This window comes from Heterocephalus glaber, unplaced genomic scaffold, assembly GCF_053883595.1.
Source record: "Heterocephalus glaber isolate CG9 unplaced genomic scaffold, H.glaber_assembly_v1.0 deba00001428, whole genome shotgun sequence".
NCBI classification, from domain to species: domain Eukaryota; kingdom Metazoa; phylum Chordata; class Mammalia; order Rodentia; family Bathyergidae; genus Heterocephalus; species Heterocephalus glaber.
Window position 1 is genome coordinate 32,981,955 of NW_028258293.1, and position 18,681 is coordinate 33,000,635.

The 18,681-nt window shown below is 36.4% G+C and overlaps 1 protein-coding gene across 9 annotated transcripts in view; it reads right to left on the reverse strand.

Moving 5' to 3' along the window:
- Window positions 1–18,681, reverse strand: part of Nars2 (asparaginyl-tRNA synthetase 2, mitochondrial) — a 145,972-nt gene that overhangs the window by 46,739 nt on the left and 80,552 nt on the right. For all 9 annotated transcript variants that reach the window (XM_021248245.2, XM_087212015.1, XM_087212012.1 and 6 more), the window contains one exon: window positions 14,456–14,588. In XM_021248245.2, the coding sequence (XP_021103904.1) occupies window positions 14,456–14,588 (133 nt within the window). The remainder of the gene's footprint in view (window positions 1–14,455; window positions 14,589–18,681) is intronic.

Below are 18,681 nucleotides of genomic sequence, written 5' to 3' on the forward strand. Positions count from 1 at the left end.
TGAATACAAGTGATGAGAGCAAATACCCTTGTCTTATTCCAGACCTCAGAGAAAAAGATTTTAGCCTTTTCTTATTTAGTATGTTGGTTGTGTATTTGTATAAAATTCCTTCTACCCCTAATTTGTTGTTTTTATCATGAAGAGAATTTTTTTCTCTCTTTTTCCCTCCTCCCACACCCCTTCCCCATTTTGGGGATTGAATTCATGGTCTTATATATGTCAAGCTAGTGCTCTGAGTGCTGTGGTCTCTGCCGCAGGGAGAGACAAAATTATTTTCTGCATCTATTAAGATGAACAAACTGGGCGTGATGGCACATGCTTGTAATCCCAGCACTCAGGAGGCTCAGGCAGAAGGATTCTCATGAATCTGAGGCCACCTTGAATTATAGAGCAAGACCTTGTCTCAAAAAAAAATATGACTATAATTTTTATCCTTCATTTTCTTGATGAGATATATTACATTTATTGATTTGAGAATGTTGAGCCATCTTTTTATGCTGGGTAGATCACTGATTATAATGAATGTTTCCTTTTATTAAGTTTATTGGTACATTTTAGGTATACAATAATGTTCATCATTGGCAATTTGTACCTTTATATGATATATCTTGGCTCTTATTTTTATGAATGTTCTTTTTGATATGATATGGGACTCAACTTGCTAGTATTTTCCTGAGAATTTTGCATCTAAGTTTGTTAGAGATACTGGTCTATAGCTTTTATTGTTGCTGTCATTGTGCCCTTTTTCTGGTTTCAGTATGAGTGTAATGGTGGCCTCATACAAAGAGTTTGGAAGAATTCTCTCTTCTTCAAATTTTTGGAACTAATGTGAGAAGAACTGCCTCTACTCATCAGTGAAGCCATCTGATGCTAGACTTTCAAGCGTTTGGAGACTCTATTACTGATTTAGTATCACTATTATTATTAAGTTTTCTATGTCTTCATGTTCAATTTTGGTACACGATGTGTGTCCACAGGTCTATCCATTTATTCTAGGTTTTCCAATTTGTTGGTATATAATTGTTCATAATAGTGCCCAATGATCCTTTGTATCTTTGTGGTATTAGCTCTATTGTCTTTTTTTCATCTCTAATTTTATTTGATTCTTTTTTCATCTAACTAAAAATTGGTTGATTTTATCTTTTTCAAAGAAAAGTTTCTTTCAGTTTCTTTTAACTCTATTTCATTTAATCCTTCTCTAATCTTTGTTATTTCTTTCCTTTCTATTAATTTGGCTTTGGTTTGCTTTTACTTTTCTAGGTCCTTGAGATAGAGCATTAGGTTATTTGAAATCTTCCCCTTTTTTGGTGGAACTGGGGATTGAGTCCATGTCCTCACACACACTAGGCAAACAAGGACTAACTGTGATCTAATTGCCCAGGGTAGCCTCAAACTTGTGATCCTCTTGCCTCAGCCTCCCAGGCATAGACAATAGCCAGCTCATCTTCTTTCCTCCTTCCCCTTCCCTTCCCTTCTCCTTACTTCTTTTCCTTTCCTTTTTCTTTCTTTTCTTTTCTTTGGAACAGCTCCATGTTTTAATGTACTCATTTCTTGCTGTAAACTTCCCACTTGGTATTGCTTTTGCTTCAACAATTTAAAAAATTTTCTGTTTGATTTCTCAATGACTCACTGTTCATTGAGTAATATGTTAAGTCTCCATGAATTTGTATAGTTTGAAGTTTCTTTGAGCCAGGCATGGTGGTGCATGCCTGTAATCGCAGCACTCAAGAGGATGAGGATTGCTCTGAATTTGAGGCTAAATAGTGAGTTCAAGGCCAGTGTGAACTACAAAGTGAGACCCTGTCTCAAAAAACTGAAAAAAAAAGTTTCTTTTATTGTTAATTTCTACTTTTATTCTTTTGTGCTCAGAGAAGATACATGCTATGATTTAAATTTTTAAAAAATTTCTAGAGACTTGTGCTGTGGCTTAATAGTCTATTCTTGAGAATGTTCTATGTGCTAAGGAAAAGAATGTATATTCTATAGCCATTGGATGAACTTTCTGTAAATGTCTGTTAAATTCATTTGCTGTACAGTACAGTGTAGTTTATTTCTGTTTTAAAATAAATTCTATTTTATCCCATCCCCCACCTCAAGCCTCCTTCCCTCGATATGTACAGAAGCTTTGTTTCCATTTTTTCCTTCTATTTTCACTTTTTTCTTGTCCCTTCCTTTTCTCTTCCTTCACCCTTGCAGTACAGTGTAGCTTAACTCTGATGTTTTTGTTATTGTTGACTTTTATCTGGATGATCTGTCTCTTCATAAAAAGGGGTCAAGTCTCTCACTGTTACTGTATTAGATTTTGTCTCTCCTTTTAGATTTAATAATGATTATATTTTTGTTAAATTGATCCTTTTATCATTCTATAGTGACATTCTCTCTCTTCCAACAATTTTGTTTTTGGTGCTGCTGGAGATCAAATCCAGGGCCTCACCCATGCTAGGCAATTTCTACCACTGAGTTATGCTCTCAACCCTATAGCTTCTGTCTTTAACGTCTTTTTGTCTGATATAAGAGTGCCTGCTACTTGTCTTGCTTTTGGTGTCTGTGTGCACAGAATATTGAAAAGGAGAAGTATTAATACTTAAGCCATTTTATTTCTCTAGCTAGCCAACAGGAAGAAAGTTGACTATAATCCATCTCTCTAAACAATTGTAACTTAAAAATCTAGTCAGAATATAAAGAACAAGTGCCTAAGGACTCAAAAGAGTAAGAAATGACAGGCAGACTCAGGTTGGTAATGAATTTGCAATTCCATTCTTCCCTACTCTCTTTTGGCTTTGATTTAAGGGTGAAATATTAAACTGTCCAGGAGGCAAAAGAAGCAAAACTTCTGAGACAAAGTTGCTATATCCCATAGAACTAGGAAAAAGTTCCTATGGGTTCCCATGTTTGTGGAGAAATCCCTAGGGTTTTTATTTTATTTTATTTTTGGCATTGGGGCTTGAATCCAGGACCTTTTCACTGAGCTACCACATCACCATCTGCCCACCTTTCTCTTTCTCCTTCCTTCCTGCCTTCTGCCCTCCCAAATTTTCACACTAGGTCTTGGTAAGCTGCCCTGACTGGACTTGAATTTGCAATCTTCTTGCCTCAGCTGCCAGAGTACAGGATTATAGGCATGTGATAATGATATCCAAGTAAGTTTTTTCTCCCTTCTCTCTTTTCTCTTCTGGTCCTGCTGTGAAGGCACTTCTAGTGTGCAGCAGTGCCACAAACATCTTGACTCAAAGAGAAGACCCACTTCTCTAATCAAAGAAAAGGGAAAAGGGACCCTGCTGTTTAGAGAGTTAAACACTATGGAAATCTCCTTTAATTCTTGACACCTTTTTCTTTTAATTAATTTTACTGGTACATTTTAGGTATACAACATAATGACATTCATCATGGGAAATTTGCACCTTTACATAATCTCTCTTGGTTCTTATTTTTTCCCCATTCCTCTGCCCTCCCTTCAACCCCTCCATCCATCCCCATTTACAAAGACTTTGTTTCCAGTTTTTCATTTTCTCATATTAATTCCATTCCCTTTCCCCCTATCCCTCCCACTTCCCCTTCTTCTTTGCCCCTTTTCTTCCTTTTCACATTATCTATTTTACCTTTTAGTCCTTATTTACACTTTCAGTTTCTTACACTAGAGAAACTATTCGGTATTTACACGTGTGTCCTATTTATTTCACTTAAGAGTATTGGCTCAGTGTACACCCATTTAGCTATAAATGTCTCTAATTTCTCATTTTTTATGGCTGAGTAGTACTCCATTTTATAAAAAACGACATGTTCTTTATCCAGTCTCCAGTTGATGGGCATTTGGGCTGTTTCCAAGTTTTAGCTATTACAAACTGTGCTACTATGAACATGGGCGCACATATATCACTGTGGTATGATTCTTTTAATTCTTTGGGGAAGATACTCAGCAGGGGAATACCTGGGTCGAATGGGACTTCCAGTCCTAGTTCTTTGAGATATCTCCATACGGATTTTCACAGTGGTTGCACCAGTCTACACTCCCACCAACAGTGGAGTAGGGTTCCTCTTTCCCCACAGCCATGCCAGCATTTGTTATTGGTTGATTTCATGATAGCAGCCATTCTTTCTGGGGTGAGGTGGAATCTCAAATGTTTTCATTTGCATCTCTCAAATGACCAGTGATGTTAAGCATTTTTTCATATGTTTATTTGCTATTTCTACTTCTTTGTATGAAAAATGTCTGTTCATTTCAGATGCCCATTTTTGGATTGGGTCTTTAAATTTGGGAGGTCTGATTTTTTAAAGTTCTTTATAGATTCGAGATAGTAGACCTTTGTCTGAGGAAGAGCAGGTGAAGATTTTTTCCCGCATTGTGGATTGTCTCTTCACACTGCTGGTGGTTTCTCTTGCTGTGCAGAAGCTTTTTAATAAAAAGAGATCCCACTTGTTGATTGTGCTAGTTCACGGGCAACTGAGATTTTGTTCATAAAATCTTTTCCTACACCAATGTCTTCAAGAGATCTACCTAACCTCTGTTCCAGCTGGTTCAGCGTTTCTGTTTTTATATTTAGATCTTTAATCCATTTCAATTTTAGTTTAGTGCATGGTGAGAGATATAGGTCTAGTTTTACTCTTTGGCAAATTGAAACCCAATTTTTCTAGCATCATTTATTAAAGAGGCTATCTTTCCTCCAGTGAGGGTGTTTGGCTCCTTTGTCGAAGATGAGGTAGCTAAGTGTGTCTGGAGTTGTTTCTGCATCTCCTAATCTGTTCCACTGGTCCTTCAGTCTTTTTCTTCACCAGTATCATGCTGTTTTTATGATACTAGCTTTGTAGTATAGTTTCAAATTGGGAGTTGTGATACCCCCTGCTATCTGTTGCCTAGAACTGCTTTTGCTATTCCAGGTCTTTTCTTGTTCCAAATTAATTTCTGGATGTTTTTCTCAAGGTCTGTGGAGTATGCTGCTGGAATTTCAATTGGGATTGCATTGAATCTATATAGCAGTTTTGGAAATATGGCCATTTTCACTATGTTGATTCTTCCTACCCAGGAGCAAGGGATATCTTTCTATTTTCTTTTTTTTTTTTTGGTACCAGGGATCAAACTCAGGACCTTGTGCTTTTGAGACAGGCAAGGCACCACTGAGCTAAATCCCCTCCATTTTCTGATATCCTCTTCAATCTCTCTTTTCAGAGTGCAATAGTTTTCAGGGAAGAGGTCTTTGATTTCTTTTGTTAGACTGATTCCTAGGTATTTCAGGTTTTTGGATTTTGGCACCTTTTTCTTGCTACTTTGGCCTGATGATGACCATAAAGACCTGCAAAGAAATAAAATGATGGGAGCTAAAAACATAAATACAGTATTTTTGGCCTCACGGAGCCAGAAAATGTGAAGGAAACTGAACAGCTGGAGAAGGTGATCCCTAATTCTATATGAACTACCATAAGGCCAGGGCTCAATGTGCAACAGATCTGAAGGAGCACAGAGTAGGCTTTTGACAGTTAAATACAATATAAACCACTGTGTAATTTCTAGAGTAATGTTGAGTGGCACATACATCAGAGAAGATTCTTAAAACATAGTACAGGTGGTGAAAACTTAACTGACATAGAAACTAATCCAATATAGGGCTGTGGATTTAGCTCAGTGGTTTCACTGCCTGCTGCACAAGAGCAAGGACCCGAGTTCAATCCCTGGTACTAAAAAAAAAAAAAAAACCAACCCAATATAAAGTAAAATAGAACTTACAGAAAGGTAAACATTCTTGAAATAAACAGAAAGACAGATGATTTCTCCACACATCAAAAAGTAACTAGGGGGCCGGGATGTACCTCAGTGGCAAGCACAAGGTCCTGAGCTTCATCCCCAGGACCAAAAAAAAAAAGGACATGCAAATTGAAATCACAATGCAACATGAGTTAACTTAAAATAGATCACATACCTAAAAATAAAACTTGAGGCAATAAAACTTTCAGAAAAAAACCAGGAGAATATTGCTGTGACCTTGAGTTTGGTAAAGCATTCTTTTTTTTTCCTTAAGTTCTTTTATTGGTACATTTTAGGTATACAATATGTTTACATTTATCATTGGGTGCTTGTTCCTGTACATGATGTATCTTGGTTCTTATTTTTTCCCTGTTACCTGTGTGCTCTTCACCCCCTCCACCTTTCCCTATTTACATAGACTTTGTTTCCATTTTTTTTTCTTTTCTCATAATTTTTCACCATTCTTAAATGATACAAGATTCATAAAAGAGAAAACAGTTAAATAATGTTGATAAAAATTAAATCTCTTTTCTCTGTGTGTGACCCTGTTAAGAGCATGAAAAGACAAGTCTCCAATGGGGAGAAATATTCACAAATCACATCTGAAAAAGGGCTTTCATTTAAAATAAAGAATTTTTTTAAAAAACATGAAAACAATCCAACAAAAATTTCTGAATAAACACTTCACCAAGGACTATAAATTGATGGCTAATAAGTACATGAAAAGATGCTCAATATTAATAGGCTTTAGGGAAATGCAAGGTAAAACTACAGTAAGATACTAGTACACAGCCATCACGCATAAACACACACACACACACACACACAAAATAGTGAGTAATGGTTATGAAGCAGAAAAAGTAAAACTCCTATAATTGCTGATGGGAATGCAAAAACTGTATAGTCATTTTGGAAAACAGATTGGTTTCCTATAAAAATTAAATACCAAACATTGATGGTCCCATTCTTAGGAATTTACTCAAGAAAAATGAAAACTATGTTCATATAAAACATACACATTTCAACAGCTAGAAGTAAATCACATGGTTAGAACTGGTAAATGGATAAATGAATTGAGGTACATCTATATGAGAACACTACCCAGAAGAAAAAAGAAGTAATTATTAATAAGCAACATAAATGAATCTTATATACATATGCTAAGTGGCAGACAATAAAATCTACATCTGATATTATTTCATTTACATGACATGCTGGAAAGCAAGGGATTCATCATAGAGACAGAACAGAGCAGTGGTTGCCAATGGGAGGAATGAGAATACAAAGTGGCAGCCACAAGAGGAAGTTGTTTAGAAAGACCAAATTATCTGTATTTTGATTATAGTCATGATTACAGAGGTATATAAATTCTTCAAAACTTAAAATTTTATGCATGTAAATTTAACAGTAAATTAAAAAGAATATCAAGCTAATGCTAGATGTGAATCAGATGTGTTCCAGGAAGAAATTATGCAACTCTCATGCAATGTCACTGAAGCTACTTCCTCTTCCATTCCTGCTCCTCCTAAAGCCACGAGACAAATAACCCTTCATCTCTGTGGAGTTGTCTGACCTTATTTATTAGTTCCACACTTATTTGGGAATATATCTGAAACAACACCAGCAAAGGTTGCATAGAGCAATGCTCTGAACGACACTGGGCCGTTCTGGTTGACATTGTTCCTGGACATTAATCACCAGTGCTTTAAAAAGCAGCCTAAAAACCTATCAGTTAAGGTACCTAGAAATATCCATAAAGAAAGGTAATAGGAGAAAAACAGAGAATAGAATAAAGAAATGACATTTCAAATAGTAAGATTAGATGTGAAATGCTCCATTAATGCAATGGAATAAAATAATTACTTGACCAAGTACATGGCAGAAAATCTGGAACTGAATTCTGTTCACATCTATTAAAAGGCACATAGCTTGATTCACCTATTTCTCAATGCTGTTACTAAAATAAATGATGTAATAAAAGTTATTTTGTAATTCTGTCACGTGGCAAAATATAATTATACAGCAAAGATTTTTTACCTTTTTTTTTGGGTACCGAGGATTGAACTCGGGACATTGCGTTTGCAAAGCAGGTGCCGGAACCACTGAGCTAAATCCCTGGCCCGATTTTTTATCTGTTTATAAATTCTAAAATAACTTATGCATTATCTTTGTAAGCTTTCCTTTTGGTATGATAGAGAAATAGAGACAGAGTGGAGGCAAAATAGGAAAAACTGTGGCTCCACTCCTTATAACAGTCTCACTGCCTGAATGAAGAATGATAGGCAATGGGCTCAAATGAAAGGTGCTTAAGGAATGCACACTGATACCTTGTGAGGCTAAAGCCCTAAATCCCTACATTCTAGAGCATGGTTATTCTTCAGAGGCACTACTGACATTTTGGGCCAGATAATTCTTTTTGGGAGAGGCAGAGCTGTGATTTGTAGGATGCTGAATAACACCCCTGCCTTTTCCTACTAAATGCAGGTAGCAATTACTCTCCCCTCTCCCCTACATACTCCCTAGCAGAGATAATAAAAAATATCCCATGGGGGATGCTGATTTGGAGTAATTAATGTAAGGTGTTAACTGAATATGTAAGAGGACACTACAGTATGTGGCCAGGATGCCCCTTTAAGGGCAAATAACCTATATGAGAACCTGGGAATGCTAAATGCTAATCGTTTAGACTTAAGCCCCTTTGCAGGAATTGTCTCTTTCAGGACTAGCCCTGTCCAATAAATGCTAGATTGGGAAGGGAGACAGGGGGAGAACAATAAAAGCATATCCCCTTGCTTTTGTATAGGACAACTGTGAAGAATCCATTCCAGCTCCAAAGTTCCTCACCGAGTAAGCTAAGGCCTCTGTAAACATATCTATTTCTGGGTAATTACTCAGTGCAATGAAATATGCTAAATGCCTTATACATATCTCATTTGCCAAATCTTCTCATCTTCTGAATAAAAAATAATTATTTCCATTTTATTAATGAGGAAATTGAGGCCCAGAGAAATGGAAGTCCCTTGTTTAAGATCATATAGTAAGCAAGCTGTAGCACTAAAAATCAAATCCTGGTGTACCAAACTCAAGGGATTATGTGCTCTATCTGGATTATGTCCATGGCCTCCTAGTAAGGCCTCCCACTGTCCCTATTTTTATCACCCTCAAGATCATTTTTCATACTGCTGCTAGAGAGTTCTAAAATATAACTCTGGGAAATTAAACATGAGAGTAAAGACCAGAAGCAAAATAAAGCCTCTCTGGGATCTATAATCAAGACACTTAGAAAACAATAGCTAGCTGAAGAAAAAAGATCTCCAGAAATTAGGAGAAAGCTGACAAGAAAACTAGAAACTACAAAGAAGCTGGAGAAATGGAGCACAACACAGAGAAAAGAACAAAGCAGTGTGGAAAGCTAATCATGGCTCTTGGGGAAGGAGGGGGCCTATCTCTGCTAACAAGGTAAGCCCAGAGAAGGTCAACAGCTCCAGGAAGAGAAGGTCAACTCCAAGAAGAGACAACGGACTGGGTTGGCTGTGCTGGCCCCAAGAAAAGCCCAGGGTTATTGTAAATTGAAAAAAATAGCTTTGATTTTGCTCTGAAAGTAACTCCCTTTATGTGGCTAGAGTTGGGGAAGAAATCAGGTACAGCACTTGCCATGTTTTGAAAGAGTTTAATTGGGAGCCATTTTGAGAAGGGGTTAATTGTTTTAGACTGACCTACAGAACTACATACACTTCAGGGTTTCTGGGGTCACTCTACCACAGTGACTGGGGGTGAGAGATGGCCACAAGAGACAGTCATGGAGAGGGTACAAGATAGACAAACCCTTTGAGAAGTCTAAATTCAGGCTGGGAAAGACACAGAGGTCCTGCTCTCTGAGTTGAGAAGCCATGCTGGTCATTTATATTTCTGGAGTTAGCATTAAGTCCAGCAGGTTGCTTGACTCCCCCACCTCACTTCCTACATTCAACATAAAGCTCAGTGTCTGTTTGATATCCTCATCTGTCAATGTGATCAGGGATATATCTCAGCTTGGATGGTTGCCACAGCCTGGGGTATATGGACATAGGAGCCTCTGGAGCAGGGGGCACCTCACAAACCGAACACATTGTAAAGCTAGAGAGAGAAAGCAATGACTTAGGGCACATGGAGGGACATAGAAACTGTAAGGCAGACACCACTGACTGACCATGCCCAGCAGGAAAGGCAGGGCAGGATTCAGCATTTGCACACAAAACTGTGCATGAGGAAACAAAATAGGTCTTAATAGTGACTCAATATCACTCCACCATGTCTGGAATATTCCAGTACTGCAGATCCTGGAAAGAAACTACTCATTCAAAAACATAGTAATATTTTTGGACTCATATCTTTTTCTTCATTGTGTTCTGGGGGCTTGGGGGTTTTTCTTTATTTTGGTTTTTATATTTTTTTTCTTGTTCTTTTCTATTACTTTTGATCGAGTTCTATTAATTATTCTTTTACTGTGTAGTAAGATCCTTTATCTCCTCTCTCATCTTGCTTTTATTTTTCAAATTTTACTTCTTTCATTTTCTCCCTCCATCTCACCCCCTCCATCTTTATTAGTATGGCTATTAAGTCTTATTAATCTTTAGATATTTAGATTATTGTTGAATTCTCTTCTACTGTCAACAGTAGTATAGTTGTTCCATTTAGTAGATATTTATTATATATATATTATACTTGGTTTGTTTTTGTACCTTTATTAATTACAGATCTCTTTTCTATTGTTAAGGGTGGTATAATAGTAGTTTTTATTGGCTCTTACGGTATGTACATAGCCACTTTGTCTTTGACTCTATGTTTTTCTTCCCAGTACGGGGAATCTAACTCAGGACCTTGTGCTGGCCAGGCAGGCACAGCGTGGCTGAGCTCTGACTTTATTACTATTACTGATTTCATTGCTATTGACATGGTGGCATAGTTGTTATTAGTTTTTATTATATGCCAATATCTGGTATGTCTTTGTCCAGATTTATTTTTGATACTGTGGATCAAAATCAGGACCTTGCGCTTGGCGAGGCAGGCACAGTGCCACTGAGCTAAATCCCTGCCCCTGGTTTGTCTTTGTGTCATCAACAATATTGTGGTTCATTTCTGGAGAAGAGGGTGGGTGCTGGGCCAATTATACTGCAACCCCCCCATCCCCAATTAATGGAGGTGGTTGGATCTTGGGAGAGAGGCAAGGCATGTAGTTAGCAATGCCATTCCATGCCAGAGTACATCATTGGATCAAAAATCCCAGGATCTGATGGACTCACCGCTGAATTTTACAAGAACATTAAGGGAAGATCTAACACCAATACTCTTTAAATTTTTTAATGAAATTAAAAGGGAAGGAGTACTCCCAAACTCATTCCTGGAAGTTAGCATTACCTCCATTTCAAAATCAGCAAGGCCTCAACTAAAAAAGAATACCATAGGTCAATCTCTTTAATGAATACAGACACAAAAATCCTCAACAAAATACAAGTGAACAGAATGCAACAAATCAATAAAAAGGTCATACATCATGACCAACTAGGTTTCATACCAGGGATGCAAGGATGGCTCAACATACACAACTCATTAAATGTAATATATCACATAAATAGAAGGACAAAAATCACGTGATTAACTCAATAGATGCAGAAAGTCTTTGACAAAATCCAAAATCCCTTTATGATAAAAAAGAAATCCAAAGGAAATGGGTATACAAGGATCTTATCTAAATCTGATAAAAGTAATTTATGACAAACCTACTGCCAACATATTAAGTGGGAGAAAAATGGAAAGATTTTCCCTCTAAAATCAGGAACAAGGCACCGGGGATGTAGCTCAGTAGTTCCGCTGCCTGCCACACAAGCACAAGGTCCCAAGTTCGATCCCCAGTACCAAAAAAAAAAAAAGTCAGGAACAAAGCAAAGATATCCACAATTACTACTACTGTTCAATATAGTATTCAAAATTTGTCATCTGTGAATAAGAATAGTTTGACTTCTTCCTTTCCTACACATATATTTTATTTCTGTTGAGAAGTATATAGGAAAGGAAGAAGTCAAACTATCCTTATTCACAGATGACATGATCTTTTACATAGAAGACACAAAAAATTTCACCAAAAGACTCCAACAACTAATAAATTTAGCCAGGTAGCAGTATACAAAATCAACAGCATTCCTATACACCAACAATAAACCCACTGACAAAAAAATTAGGAATAAAATACCATGTGCAATAGCTGCAAGAAAAATTAAATACTTAGGACTTAACCTAACAAAGGAAGTAAAAGACCTCTTTAATGAAAAGTACAGTACTCTGGAAAAGATCAAAGAGGACTTTAGAAACTGGCAAGTTATCCCTTGTACCTGGTTCTGCGCCAATACTGTCAAAAGAGCCATACTTTCAAAACTGATACACAGATTTAATTCAAATCCAATCAAAATACCAACAGCATTCCTCACAGAACTAGAGAAAACAATCTCAAAGTTCATATGGAACCAGAAGAAACTCAGAATAGCAAAGGCAATTCTGGGAAATAAGAGCAAAGCAAGAGGTATCACAACCTCAGAGTTCAAGTTATGTTTCAAAGCTACAGTGATAAAACAAAACAAAACAAACAAAAAACCCTAGCAGGACACTGACACAAAAACATACATGTGGATCAGTGGAATAGAACAGAGGATGCAGAAACAACCTCAGGCACATTCACCCATCTTTTCTTTGGCAAAAGGACCAAAAACATACACTAGAGCAAAGACAGCCTGTTCAACAAATGGTGCTGGGAAAATTGGCTAGCCACATGCTGAAGACTGAATTTAGATCCATATCTCTTACTATGTACTAAATTAACATAAAAATGGACCAATGATCTAAATATTAAAACAGAAACACTTAATCTGCAGGAAGATAAAATAGATGAAATTCTTGACATTAGCACAGGCAGGGACCTTCTGAACAGAACCACAATTGCATAAAAAATAACATCAAAAATCAACAAATGGGATTGTATCAATTTACAAAGCTTCTGCACAGCAAAAGAAAAAACCAACAGTGTGAAGAAACAATCTAGAGAATGGAAAAAAATTGTGCCAGCTACTCCTCAGACAGAGGACTAATATCTAGAACATAAAAAGAAGTAAAAAAAAAAATTAGACCTCCTAAAATGAAAAAAAAAACTACTAAAAAAATGGACAATTCAAATGAATAGACACTTATCAGAAAAAAATACAAGTAGCCAATAAATACATGAAAAAAACGTTCAACATCATTGGCCACCAGATAAATGCAAATTAAATAAAAAGTGAGATTCCCTCTTATTTCAGAAAGAACAGCTATCAACAAAAAATCAAATAACAAATGCTGCCACGGTTGGGGTGGGTGGAAAGAGCCCTTCTACACTGGTAGGAATGTAAACTAATATCACAATTATAGAAATTAGTATGGACATTCCTTAAAGAACTAAAAATAGAAATTCTACTTGACCCAGCTATTCCCCTTCTACATATCTTCCCAAAAGAATTAAAGACATCACATTACAGTGATATATGAGCACCCATGTTTATAGCAGCACAATTCATAATAGCTAAATCTGGGAAGTAGCCTATATGTCCATGAACAGATGAATGAAGAAAGAAAATGTGGTATTTAAATATAATGAAATACATACTACATGGACATAAAGAAGGATAAACTTGAGTTATCCATGGGAAAAAGGATGCATGTTGAGAATCAGAATGTTTAAGTGAATTAAATCAGACACACAGGCTTGAATATTGAGTTTCTCTTATACGAGAAAGCCAGAATATAAGCAAATAAAAAAAGCAAAATAAAAGAGAGACTAGGAAATGGGAAGATAGCTCTTTTGCAAAAGGGAAGGGGACAAACAGATGGGGAGTTGAGGAAGTAGGGGGAGAGGGAAGAGGGATTAAAAAAAGATGTTTTATGTACACGTACCAGCTCTCCATGATGAATTTAATCATTAGGTACTACAAGCATATATTAATAAACATTTAAAACAATGTTGGGACAAAACTGGCTAGATCACACAAATTTTTTTTTTTTAAAGAGATTATATCACAAAAATCTATACAATTCTGACAAAGTCTCTTCCAACTTTGAACTTTTTCTCTTATACCTTTTGGAGAACTTTTTGCATAAAGTTTAAACTTCTTAACATGGCCTTTAAATAGCTGTTATTTAATGATCTGATTGCTATCTCTCTAGCTTTATGTCTTATTCCCCAAAATGAATCATGACAGCTCCTGTGGATGCTTTCTAAAACAACTTTACAGATGTTTATATATTATAGAAATTTATATGATCTTTTATTTATCTAGAAAAATTAAGGGTTAGTATTTACTAAGCCTGCTGATATTCCAGGCCTCAAACTAGGATTTTTATATGATATACATTAATTTACTTTTCATAGTAACTTGATAAAATAAGTTCAATTATTCTCCTTTTGCAGTGGAGGAAGACAAGATCTTGAAAGTTAAGCAACTGCAAAGCAAAGCTAATAGCAAAGCTAGGATTAAACTTAAACCTGACTTATATGTTCAACTATTACACTGAAGGCACTCAGTAAATATTTATTAAATTAAATCATTCTCTATCTTCATCCTAAGAATACCTGTAATACACAATGCCCAGGGTGAAAATATACACAGAGGCATTTTAATGTCACAGATAAATGAAATTTTAATACTGTGTACTTACCTGCATGAGATTTTGAAGGTTCTCAGCAAAACAAATCTCTGCTTCTACCATATAAAACTCTGCCAGGTGTCTCCGGCTTTGAGAATTCTCAGCTCGGAATGTTGGACCAAAAGTAAACACCTGAGTAAAAGCTCTGTAATGCAAGAGTAAGAGTATCAAAGTAAGATTCATATGATTAATTTTAAGTATTTAAAATACCTTGTGAGGTTTTTTTTCTTTTCTTTTTTATGGTACTGGGGACGGAATCTAGGGCTTTGCACATGCTAAGCAGGTAAGCTACCACTTTATGCCCGGCCTTACAGTGAGCTCATAAGTAAAAAAGTTTTGTGACTCTGTCACGTCCACAAACCCACACATATTAGCTGCTCTATTTCTCTAATGGGTGATAATAATAGTTTCATTAAAAAGATACATTTATAGAAACCATTTTATCCAAAGGAATCTGAAACTGCTTTACAAACCCTATGGTTTTCTAAATATAGCAATAACAACTTCTGGGTGCACTCTACTGCAGCTGCCTAAGAAGCAGGCAACTACATTTCAGAGCAATCAAGAAGAAAGTAAAGGAAAAAATATCACCACCCAAGAAATCACACAGAGAATCCACATAATTACAGTGAAAACTAGAATTTCATGTGGATAAGGTGTACTCATTTATTTTAAAAAATATGAAAAGAGAATGTCAGCTATGTAATTTATATTATTACAAGCCTACACAAGGCCTTCACAACCACCTATGTCTTTCAGTTGACCCTGAAATTCGGGTGTGAGGCAGATTTTAAAGAACTGTCTATCCTCTGAATTTCATAAAGGACTACAGCCCAAAATCCAAAGGGGGCGCAGTGTAGGGGGACAGTTACTTTCACATTCCTGCAAAGAAGTAAACACTGTATCTTCATTCTTGAACATTCCTCATAGTTAAGCAGGGTAACAAGTTTAGATCAAGCACACCTGAAATAATGAGTATTCTAGAGGACTTAATCTTAAATTTTGTTTTTTGCAACAACAAAGAAAGGCATTTGAGGATCCTTAGCTATAATCTTAAACACTCATTTGTCTGTCAGCCAAATTACTTTGGGAACCCTAATAAACACAGTGCAGAAAATAGAAGAATTTTTTATATACTAGTTTTTTTTTTCTTAAAGATACTATGGGAAATAGAACAGTAAAACAATTATAGTAGAAACCAAGAGATTTTTTTTTTTTTTCAATAAGGCCATTTCAGTTGGTAAGAAGCTTAGGAATTTGTTTTGGTTTTATAGCTACCTTCCTAAGACTATAATCAGTTAACTCCTGAGAACCTCAGGTTTTCATGGAAAAATAAGCACTGGGAACTAAAAAAATATTACTACAGTCATTTTTCTCCTGGGATTCATATCCAGCTTTGCTTACTAGAATGTTCCTGAAAAGATTGAATCTAATCTGTACAAAATGGAAAGTCTTGTCCCAATCCCTGAAACAAAAACCAAACAGTACTGCTTTTCTTTTTTACATTTCCCCCAGTTTTGTTAATTTCAGTTAATCCACTCAGGGCTAAGCCAAGCATCACAAACCCCACTGTCCACAATGTGCGATATCCTATTAATCACAAAACTTAATTGCTTACACACTGGGAAACTCTCTCTAATCTAATGACATTTCGCTTACCTTACTCAGCTGCTATCAATATAAAATCCTTGTCATGAGCCGGGGGTTTAGCTCAGTGGTTCTGGCGCCTGCCTCGCAAGCGCAAGGTCCCAAGTTCGATCCCCAGTACAAAAAAAAAAAAAGACCCTGTCTCATAAAATCCTTGTCTTTTGCTTGGAAAGTACAGTAATAGCTTTTTCACTAGCATCTACCATTTGTCTTTCTCTGGCCCCCAGCTACTATGAGTTTTCAAACTCAAATCTGATTATATCAAATCTAATTTAAAAACCTTCAATGATTCATCACTACCAAAAGGATAAAACTAAAACTTCTAATTTCAATTCAAATTTCTCTCATGTATCCTTTTTCTCCAGCTACTTTGAAGACACTGTCCTTACCTTGCATACCCCTGTGACTTCTGGTCTCTTCATAGGCTGTTCCTATCCTATTCCCTGCTCCTCCCTGAAGAGCAAATTCCCACCCAACCTTCAAAACTTGGTTCAAATGTCATTTTTTCTTTGACAACTTATCACATACCTCCAAATTTATTGGCTCTTTCAGTGTATTACTATAACATTTTATGTATTTATTATATATGAACATATAAATTATCACTTTGAAACGTGATTGTGTTTTAAAGTATCTTCTGGCCCAATAATCTATGAAATTTTCCAGAACAGGAATCATGTTTTATTCATGTTTGCATCTCTAGTGCCTAGATGAAACAGGTGCTCATGCTGAATGAGTACTAATGATGATGACAGGCTTCCTCAGTCGTCAACTGAAAAAGCACATCCTCACAAACAGCAACATTACAAATATAGAAAAATCCTCAGATACATCTTACTGAGGCAGTTACTCAGTACTGAAAATGTGTCACTAAAATAGGTACCTAAAATGTGTGAAACAATTTAGTTCTATCCCAAACAATAAATTCAAGAGTACAAGGTCCTGAGTTTCCACTGTGACTATGCCATCTCTAGGTAGGGTGGGGCAACAGTATATCTAAATTTTAAAATGACTTTTCTCCAGCACTCAAGAGGCTAAAACAGGAGGATTGCAGTGACTTTGAGGCTAGGCTGAGCTACGTAGTGAGCTAACCTAAACTACATAGTGAGATGCTGTCTTAAAACAAAAACAAAACAAACCAAAAAACAAATAAAATCCTTTTCTTTCTAGTACTGCATCACAAGAAATTGTATATTACAAATGTTAACTAACATTAAAGGACATTTTATTGAAATTTTCCAGGGCATAAACACATCTGTAGCAGAGTTGAAATTTACTTTGAAGGCTGCAAATTACTTGATGACCATGGTGCTTCTAGATTAACAGAAGGAAAAGGTGGAAGTTATGTTAAAAACTGCTTCATTTGGCATCCAGTCTTTAACCATTTACAGTTTACTCCAAGCATCACCCAGGCAGAGTGTTTATTTACGTATTGACTATTTTTTATGTCACTAGGGCAGGCATCATTTCAACCAGTCAATTCTTATTTGCATGAGATACACTCCTATGTCTGTTTATCTTGTATCAATTATTTTTTGCATACTTTTTATTTAGAATGTTGTATTCACCTTTTTTTTTTTCTTTTTTTCCTGGTACCAGGGATCAAACTCAGTACCTTGTGCTTGTAAGGCAGATGTGGCACCTCTGAGCTAAATCCCTGGCCCTTGTATTCACCTTTGATACTGTTTTTAGTGAAATCTAAAAATAAGTTCTGGTTATTTTCTTTTATTAATTCGTGCTTATTTTATTTGTGAAAAATAACCTATAATTTTGTGCTACAATCTATGAAAACTCTTATTGTAAGTACATTAAATATAATTTTTATACTTTTCCAGAACTCAGTGATATTCTTTTACAATACAAAACAGACACATTTGGGACACTGAGACTGAATAGGAAGGAAGTGTCAAAAGATCTGCCAAAGAAAAAACTGAAAAAGGGAGAGATGTTAACATCAGAGAGGAAAAGTCTATGTTATGAAGTGGAAAGGCAAAAAAGATGTCTCTTTATTGTCGACTGTTCATAATACAAAAGTGACAGTGAAATGGAAAAAACAAAAGACAGAGCAGAGAGTGATAGTCTCAAAGCTTGCCAGAAACTGCCAGTCTCAAGGCTGACAGTCTAAGGCTTGCCCCTCCTGCTAAACCCACGAAGGTCACTGTTCCTGGAAGATGAACTGCTGAAACACAGCTGCCTACCTCCCTATGTCTTAAAGATAAACTGTAAAAACAACATTTACCTCCACCTCCCTACCCTTTGCTAAGTTCTTCTTCTGTAAAATTTTGCTCACTCCCCCGCCCTGCCTGAAGAACAGATAAATGTGAGAACAAACGGAGAAATGGGGCTCAGACTCTGGAAGGTGACATCCACTGGGCCCCTAGCTAGCGAATAAACCTGGCTTTCCCTTCAGTTCTCTGAGTGCCGCTCTCTTCCTTGGTCTGCCTGCCCGCCGAGTGCCATTTCAACAGAACTTGAAAGAAGAAACAAAACTAAAAAAGTTCCAATAGTGGTCACTGATTATAATAATTCTATGAGTGGTGTTGACAGAGTTGACCAACATCTAACAAACTATCCTGTAATCAAAAAGCAAG